The sequence below is a fragment of the Abramis brama genome (genome assembly GCF_963993115.1).
Source record: "Abramis brama genome assembly, chromosome: 13".
NCBI lineage: Eukaryota > Metazoa > Chordata > Actinopteri > Cypriniformes > Leuciscidae > Abramis > Abramis brama.
In genome coordinates, this window is record NC_139975.1 from 269,826 (window position 1) to 279,509 (window position 9,684).

General features: G+C 37.8%; 1 protein-coding gene across 1 annotated transcript; it reads right to left on the reverse strand.

Moving 5' to 3' along the window:
• Positions 1–5,045: 5,045 nt before the first annotated feature.
• On the reverse strand, positions 5,046–7,264 carry msx1a (muscle segment homeobox 1a). The gene is made up of 2 exons (XM_084133750.1): positions 6,859–7,264; positions 5,046–5,855 (listed from the first exon to the last, which is right to left on the reverse strand). Exons 1-2 carry the CDS (start codon positions 7,133–7,135, stop codon positions 5,449–5,451), a joined length of 684 nt encoding a protein of 227 aa, XP_083989876.1. The 5' UTR covers positions 7,136–7,264; the 3' UTR covers positions 5,046–5,448.
• Between the last annotated feature and the right edge of the window lie 2,420 nt (positions 7,265–9,684).

Consider the following 9,684-nt stretch of genomic DNA (forward strand, 5'->3'; position numbering starts at 1 on the left):
GCTATCTGTCTGTCAAAGAATTCATATCAAAATACTACAGCTGGTTATTAAATTAATTAACATTTTAAGGCCAAAGTAAATTTCTAATCTTCTGATGCATTATGAACCATCCAGAGCAGACCTCTCAGGTCATCTACAGTAGCCAGCTACTTTTATATCCCCAAAGTCAAAACAAAACATGGAGAAGCAGCATTCAGTTTTTATGCACCATATCTGAAACAAATTCACTGAAAACTTAATGTATGCTGCATATTTTAATTATTCTAAAACAAGAATTTACTGTTTGCCACTACCTTTTATTACTCGGAAAGGAAAAATCTTTTATAATTTCTTTTCATGTTGCACTATGTTGCTGTTAAGTTTTATGTAAAGTATACTTTGAAAATTTGCATTAAATCAAAAACTATTATTTCTTACTCTAATCTAAAGACAAAAATATATTGGTATCTTTAATAATAATAAAAATATTAATGATAAGTTTAATAGTTTCATGCTTACCACCTTGAATTTAGATACATTTTAGATTAAGGGCACACAGTTGCAATAACACGTGCAGTAAACGTTAACTTGTTGGAGAAAAATAGTACTCTGCAATGGTAATGTTAAAATGTCACGGTTTCTACACATTATAACTAACTTAACAAAAATAACACGCATACTTACAAGATCGAAGTAGAAATTTGAAGGTTTTCAGAGTGTCGCTCGCCCGATGCTCTCTGACAGCTGCCTCGTGTAAAATAAAATTGAAAATAGCGGAAATGTTTATCGCGAGATCTGGCTAAAGTCGCGCAATGCCAGTAGTCCCAGTAGACATGTCTCAGTAGTGTTTCGATTGTGCCATCTAGCGGTTGAGAAATGCAATTGCATTTGATTTAATTTGAAATGATAGACAGTCTCGTAGATCGTGTATGAATGTTATTATGTTTATGTGTGACAGCAAACATTAAGCTGTGTGAGCGAAAACATTTTTAAGACTAATATTCTTATACTATATCGCTGGTCTGAATCAGGACTATAGCCAAGCCGTCCGTAGACCAGACTGCCTTGATTTCGCCAGGTGGGCTAAAGCAGACCGCATATAGCCCGTCCAATTCGGAGCTAAATCGTGACTACAGATCGACCATGTCGTGAAATAACACATTGAACCTTGTAGATATCATTACCAATGCGAACATGATGGAATATCAACCATTTCATGCACTGCCTGGCAAAAAACAACAATTAATCAGTTTTGACTAAAAGTGGGCTACAATAGCCGGGTCTGAATACGAGCTAAATCGTGGCTACGCACAGCCTACACATATAACATGTAAAATAAAGCAAACCAAACAACTTGTAATCACAGTTGACTTTGCTTACATGATGGAATATCATACATCTCACAAGTTATTTTGGAAAAAAAAAATACATTTATCCAGATTAAATGTTATTTGGGCTAAAAGTGGGTTACACATAGCCGGACTATATCGGGTCTATATTTAACCGAGACGTTTGAAATGACGGCTATTGCTTGCTGGGTATGGTTGGAATTATTTTTAGAGAATTACATTTTTCCGTTGATGTAAGATAAAAAAAACTTAAAGCCAAATAATCCACCCGCGATTTAAAGCGGGAAACGACAAAACTGCTTATTAATAAACAACGATATCGTCTAATGATGAATAGCCCTCTCGTTCTTGCAGCGGACGAGCTTTAATCTCACAGTGAAAGCAGCTTTACAGAAATATTATGGAGTTAATCTTTAATCAAACTCAATAGCTCAAGTGCGATCATATCTTTTATGTAGCCTAATATAGCGACTGATTCCGCCAAATAAACCTAAACATCAGGAGTGAATAATAATTCTGCGCCTGTTATTCTGTGTGACGAGCAACGCATAAAACACAGGCAGAAATAATTCTGTGTGAGGTAAAATAAACTTTTAAAACGAGCCAGAAATGGTTTATTTGCTGTAGCCTAAGTGTTATAATCGCTGTGTTTACGAGCGTTTCAGGCTAATTTCATCACGTTTACGGTTCCAGTGTTTCTTTTTATTAGTCTACCATAAGAAAACAATTACCATTGTATTTTCGAAATTACACCAATATCTAATACAACATGAACATCAGCTTATGCTGGAGTCTGAACTTCATCACTTGGAACTTTTGGAGTTTTATGAATTGTAGGCTACCTTTTGGTTGCATTGAATAATTTTACTTTATTATTGTTATTTTAAATATTTACATATTTTAAAGGCACTGATCGTATAAAATGAAATATTCATTAATAAGGACGTAATTCAGAAGTGCCGCTTCAGTTAGAACATGTGTCTTCAAATATTTTAAGATTAACAGTTGTAATGTGATTTATTATGTGCTGAAAGGACAATTTGTCTAAGATCACTTATTATGTAATATTTTTGGTAAATATTTAAGGAAAACGTGTTGCATGTGTGAATATTAATGAACAGAGGCGAAATTCTCGGTTTATGTATATTCGTGGTCATTGCTGCAATTGGTGCAAAAATCATGACATTTAATTGCCACGAAAGAGTCAAATATCAAATTAAATTTCCAGGAAAAGAAACATAGGCCTGTTTATTGCAGTAACACAAATTGTCTTACTTATAAATTATTAGTAATTACTTTTAGAAATATGCTAAGCCTTTAGTTTGAGATGTTGTACGACACCAGAATATTATTAGTTCCATTATCATGAATATGGTTATAAAGAGAATGGCTAATCTTATTGTCTTACTGTTTATAATGACTGCATTGTTGTTCGGTTAATCCGTATGTGTTGTTCATATACAGGCCTATTATTTTTCGAAATTACGCTGGGATTTATTATACAGTAGAATATTCTTTTATTCGTGGTCTCGGTTTCAATGTATTTCACTGTCCATGTGTAAAATAAATGACTGAAACCACAGGCCTTTGTTAATAAACAATGTTTACACAGAGAAACGCGTGTGATGATTATTAAATGATCTCAGTAAAGTTGAGTTAATGCTGCAAGTTAAAGTCGCATGAACCGGCAGGTGGCGCTGTAGATCCACACGCTCATCCACGCTTTATTGCTGTTTTTCCACTCTTTGTGTTTTTCCAATAAATGGAACATTTTCTGCGCAATTAGTTGACGTAATATATTCCAACCAAACCGTGTAATATTGGGCAGGTCTTCGAATATTCATAATATTGTTTTTTATAAATACAGATTGTCTTTAAGAATCGTTTTCAGAAGTGCCGTCTAGAGTTAACAGGGCAAACACAGAAAGAGGTTTATTTTAATAATATTCACCAATAAATAGCAGAAATGAAGCATCACTGAACTTACTTAAGCTGGACTGTGACGCTCTTTTCTTCTGGAAACCACCTTTTGTTGCATTATTTATTCTGTTATCTCTGTAAAGCTGCTCTGAAACACTCTGTGTTGTAAAAGCGCTATAGAAATAAAGCTGACTTCACTTGACCAATAGAAGATGAAGTTGTGAAATATCATGGAAGTTTTTAGGGCAAAACAATATCCGGAGCGTTGAATATAAAATCTCAATCCTCCTCTAAAAAGGAAAGAGCAACAAATATGCTATAGGCCTAATACTGTAATACTGTAATAATGTAATGCATAGGCTAGTCTTTAAAGATTGCACCGACGGTTATGGAAAGTTTGTGTTCAATTTCGTTCGAAATAAACTAATTAATATCAACAACGTCGTTTGCTGATAACTGCGTAATCCTGACAAATAATTGATATTGTTTTGATTTACAAATGTATTAATTTTACTGTTTAACTCTAGTTTAGGTTATTTTTATTTTTTTTAGATTATATTAAACGTATAGGTTTACACATGTACAGGATTGCAAGAGTTTCTGCGTAGAATGTTGTCAGAATAAAACATCTGTAATGTCCATAAATCCAAATAACTTCCACGAGTCTCTAAACTGAGACTGACAGCGGCGCCAGAGAAATCAAGAGCCAATTCTCCTCGAAAACTCCCGTTGTGATATTTAGGATGATAAAAACAAGTGACTTTTGTTCCCCTGTGAGCCCGGGGCGAGAGAGAGAGAGAGAGAGAGAGAGAGAGAGAGAGAGAGAGAGAGAGAGAGAGAGAGAGAGAGAAAGGAAATGACGATCTCCCTCAGATCTATTGTGATGAGGTCAGCGCGCGCTCACCCGTGTGATTCTCATTGTCATTAACGCTTTTATTAATTACCGAGCAGCGCGATGTTCTGATCCCGGACCTGTGACAGAGACATTAAAGAGTCTTTCATTCTTCTTTCATAAATTCATCAGTTTTCTCATTGAAAATCACATGCTCATTTTAATTTGTTTAATTTTTTTTTTTAAAAGAAAGAAAAAAAGCTTAATGGCTGTAAAAAGGTCAACAAAATATTATTAAAAATTCAACAAGATCTGTTGGAAATGAAGAGCTTGAAACTATAAAGTGCGATCAGCGATTCGACGTGTTCTCGAACTGTAACTTCATCCCGTCGAGGATTCAGGCAAATCTTTCAGGTAATTTTAAGTCTAAGTCCAGTCTCTAATTTAACTGGTTCTGGCGCCAAGAACATCTGAGTGGTTTTCAGAGCAATAAACTCCAGCTGTGGAAATACTCCTCAGATGATCGATGACAGGTTAATAAACTCGAAGACCTTTATGAGGTTACGTTTAACATAGATGTGTTTCTGTAAGAGAGTATTCACCATTACCGTGTGCGACTGAGCAAAACAACTGTGATGCTAATCTGAGTCAACAAATTAATAGTGTAGAACTATTGAGTGGCTTTAAATGTCATTAATCTGCCAGAATTTATGTTTCTTTTGTATTTACTGTATTTGTATTTATTAGCATTATCATTTTGTAATTTGTAGGTTGTAATTTGTTTATTCGAGTGTTTTCATTGAAACCACATGAAGATATTTGAGTTTAAGATTTAATACCAAACACTTCTTGGACTGAATTCAATCCTCATCAAATTCATAAATATTTCCGTTTCATTTTGAAACATGTTTTAAAAAACTCGCTCACAGTCCAGAACAAACAAGAAAACGACTGAAACAGAATATGCCATTTTTCATTAATTTATTTAACAAATATATTCATCATTTAAATGGTATTTTTGTCCAAATGTACAATATTTTACAGTTCAGATATCCCTTTCGAAGGGAATCATTAAAACAACAGTCAGTGTTGTTTATCTTAAATGCTCGTTTAAAACGTTCACGCGAGTTTGAAATACGCCGTTCAGATATTTATAAACGCGACCGTGAAACACCGTTTTCCCTCGACCTTCCGTGTTCATAACTCTCGACCTTCCGTGTTCATAACTCTCGAGCCCGTGTTCATAACTCTCGAGCCCGTGTTCATAACTCTCGAGCCCGTGTTCATAACTCTCGAGCCCGTATGAAATGCGATTATTGACCATTTCCACTGTTATCGGAATAGACCTGCTGAGATATTTCTCGTCTTTTAGGCTAAATGGTACATGCTGTATCCCATGTGTGTGTACAGTCCCACCGGACTCAAGCTCAGGGAGTGTCTGTGAAACTCGTGTGATCCTGAATATGAGCTGGGAACGTGTGGGAACGAGATCCCGAAGGCTGGAGGAAGCATCGGTTTACTGGCCATCTTCAGTTTCTCGAGCTCGGCCTCCTGGAGCCGCTTGGCTTTGGCTCGCCGGTTCTGGAACCAGATCTTGACCTGGGTCTCCGTGAGGCTGAGCGAGCTGGAGAACTCGGCCCGTTCCGCGATGGACAGGTACTGTTTCTGCCGGAACCGGCGCTCGAGCGCCAGGAGTTGGGCCGTGCTGAACGGGGTTCGCGGCTTCCGGTTCGTCTTGTGTTTCCGTAGCGGACACGCGGGAGGACTGAGACGCCCTGAACACAACACACACACACACACAGACTTATTAACTCACATCACACAGTACTAATGTTGAGGGCTACACACACTCTAAAAATGCTGGGTTGTTTTAACACAAATGTTTAACACAAACCCAGCCATTGGGTTACATTTTTTAATTAATTTTTTAACCCAATGTTTGAGTTTGTCCATATTTGACCTAGAATTGGGTTAAAACAACCCAGCGTTAATAGAGTGCAAGAGTCATTGATAGCATTTATTTAGATTTATTCAGAAGAGTCATTGATAGCATTTAATAAGAGGTCAGACAGCAAAGATCAGTAAATCAGACAGTCAATCACGGGAGAAGGAAGAGAGAGAGAGAGAGAGAGAGAGAGAGAGAGAGAGAGAGAGAGAGAGAGAGAGAGTCGGGTCTAATGTTCTAATCAGACTTAAATAACGTTTTTCTTTCAAATATTAGTCTTAAAAATAAAGGTTCCAAAATGTGTTTTAAAATAACTATTTTTTGTTCCCCAAAGAACCTTCAGTGAACAGTTAAAAAAAAAAAATCTTATTGTGAATACGAAGATTCTTCACGGAACCATAAATGCCAAAAAATAACTTTTATTGGTAACACTTTACAATAAGGTTCATTAGTTAACTACATTAGTAAGCATGAGCTAATAATGAACTGCACATACAGCATTTATTAATCTTTGTTAATGTTAATTTCATAATGAACTACTGTATTAAAATCTTGTTAACATTGTGAACTAACATGAACAAACAATGAACAGCTTTATTTATATTAACTAACATTAACAAAGATGAACAAATACAGTAACAAATGTATTGCATTGTTAGTTTATGTTAGTCATTAACTCATAACTAATGAACCTTATTGTAAAGGGTATTGTAAAAACCCTTTTGTTTTTAAGAGTGGTAAATCGTGCAAAATCAAGTGTACATTACAGACTCAGATATGAATCTCAGCTCATATGTGTTTATTAATATCACAGGCTCATGACTGTAACTCACGGGGAGAGAAACTGTCCGGTTGTGTCCACGCGAGCTCCGGGCTCTCCGCCTTTACCGGAACTTTCAGAACGTCAACCGAAAATGTGACACAAGCACCGGCCCGGTCTGGATCGGCCTCCGTTCCGAGAGAACGCGCTGAAGTCCCGGTGTTAGAACCGTTCGGCCTCCGGTCTGCCATCAGAGCCTCGACACTGAACGGGAGGATCTTCGGGTCCTGCATCTCTCCGGGAACTCCCGGAATCACACGGGAATGATCTTCCGTACACCCAGAGGTCATGCTGGTAACCGGGGCCGTGCACACACACTCACACACCCACACACACACCGATGTGAAGCGCACGGTTAGTGTTAACAACCAGATGTGATGCTTAGAACATGCTGGTGTTCGACTCCACTATGAAGGACTGTACGCTAATAACACACGGGAAGCCAATCAGAGCAGAGGGGCGGGGCTTAAGTTCCTGAAGTTCGGCTGCTGTGTTTATCTGTGAGCGTTGTGGCGTGTTGCGTTCTGGACACAGCAAAATAAGCGATGGTTTTGTAACATATAGGTAGGCCTACCTTTAAAATGGCAAATAACAAATAACAATACATAACGGCAGCAACGATAATTATTGTTTGTGACTTGCCTTTTATTAGGCCCACATTTTTGTCTTCGACTTTTTGCTGATTAGCCTGTTTTTTCCCCTTTTTTTGTAAAAAAAAAAAAAGGCGATTCCCGGTTTTAAAGCCCATTATTTTCTTTAAAATAAATCAGTGTCGTCTATTTTTGTATGAGAGTTCCTTGAAGAGAATGTGCAAGGAATGAACGCATATTATTCGTAACACGCATTAGATGATGGACAGTGCGATAACTCTACACATATCAGCTCCAGTAACTGCTGAACACACTCGATCAGTGGTGATTAGTGTTTTACTAGGCTAATTATTAGTCTCGGACGGTGATGTTGTTTTTTGGCGCCAGCAGCGGCGGATCAAAGCCAGAACTTTAACCTCACGAAGAGCCGATCATTCCGCACGAACATGTTTCTTAAGACATTTACTGGCTCTCATTGTAGCTGGTGGAATAGAGCTGCTCAGAGAACACGATCATCATACTACACAAATAATACGAATAGTGTGAGATATTATAAACTACTGATTCAATATTCCAGGGTCTAGCCTACATTCTTTGCACAAACCCGTTCTCCTCTTTCGTAAAATTGGTTGTAACTGATAATAGCAAACGGCTAAATTGCAAACGGTAATTTAGCATTTCCTTAATTTCACATCCGGCTGTTAAACCGAATAAATCTGTAATTAGGCTTGGAGACACTTAGAGCCCATTAGATGAAATGAGTGTCGCGCGCTTTGAAGTCTCGCGCTCTCACGCGCTGCGGGAATGTTTGATCCTTCCGCGGTAAAAAAAAAAAAGAAAAAAAAAAGAGCAACATAAACACACACTTACACACACGAAACACATTACCCTCCCGCTGCCCGTTTCGAGACGGGTCTCCGAGGTGCAACTGAGTAGTAAATAACTGGCATTGATTGTTCGTGTTGTGTTTGTGTAGGGAAACACAATTAGCATGAGCTTTAGGGGCAATGATGTGCGTGGAGAAGGCGATTACCATAGTTTTTATTGAAATCTCAGGGCAACAAATGAGGGCTGAACTGCGATACAAAGAGACTGTAAGTCCTATCAGAGCTTTGTTTAACTTCACAAACTCCAGCTTTGATTCGGAGTCTGGAGGCACAAAGAGCCTTTGTCGTGTCTCTGCGAGAGTTGTCTTAACCCTTTTCATGCAGAGTCTGTCAAATCTGACTTAAAAGACTTGAAAGGTTCCGTGGATATCAAAAGACGGTCCGAGGGAAACGTTTAGCCTCGGAGAAAAGCGAAAAGCGAATGATTCAGGATCTCTGTCACTGGGAAACATGTGTGTCCCATTAAGCGGGTTAAAACTCATGTGGTGCGAAAGTTGTGCTTTGATTCGTGTCGTTCAGATGAAGCTCTCTGTGTGTTAGTGAAGGCCTACACACACACACACACACACACACACATCATCATCATCATCATCACAGAGAATAAAGCGGTGATCGCGACATTATGATGCTCTCGCTGAAGATGAAAGACTGAATCATTACTGATAATGTCTCCTATTTCAGCGCAATCAGGCGTAAAGTGCCGCTAAACTCAATGCCTTGCGGTTATTTAAGCTCCTAAACGCCATAGTGAAGCTTTCTCTCTAACAACTCTGTGTCAGTTCACTGTCAGTCTCTCTCTCTCTCTCTCTCTCTCTCTCTCTCTCTCTCTCTCTCTCTCTGTCTCAAGATTCAAGTAGATTTGTTGGCAAAGTAAAAAACGTATCTATCTATCTATCTCAAACCAAAAAAATTATTCAGACACCAGATATAATTTTTTATATTTTTCACTAGTGTGTTCAGGACACTATAGTTAATTTATGTAAGAGGAGAGCAAAATAGAGTAAACTGTGATGTATTATACCCAAATATTCTTCATTCAGTGACTACCAGTGACATTATAAACATTTGGGACCAAAAATGATTCGGACACTTTGAGCTGATCATGTTTTGCTGAAGTGTTTCTTCTTTAATTGCTAATGCTCTTTTTACACACAGACTGAACACAATGAAGCATTGCTTGGTGATTGGTTGAGCTAAACTGGTATTATCTAATTGTGTAGTTAAATTTAACAGCTGACAGATATTCAACATAATTCATGTGTGAGACAGTCTAACAGAAGGACGGACAAAACCAGTCAAATATCAAGTTCATAACTCTGAGTTCTGCTCATATTTTATTACCATTTTCTAAACTATAGCGAA

What these genes read in the sequence shown, in the direction of transcription:
- msx1a (XM_084133750.1), bottom strand. Translation starts at nt 7,135, where the DNA reads ATGACCTCTGGGTGTACGGAAGATCATTCCCGTGTGATTCCGGGAGTT. An exon ending in ACCGGACAGTTTCTCTCCCC is followed by an intron (nt 5,856 to 6,858) that starts GTGAGTTACAGT and finishes TGTTGTGTTCAG; the next exon opens with GGCGTCTCAGTCCTCCCGCG.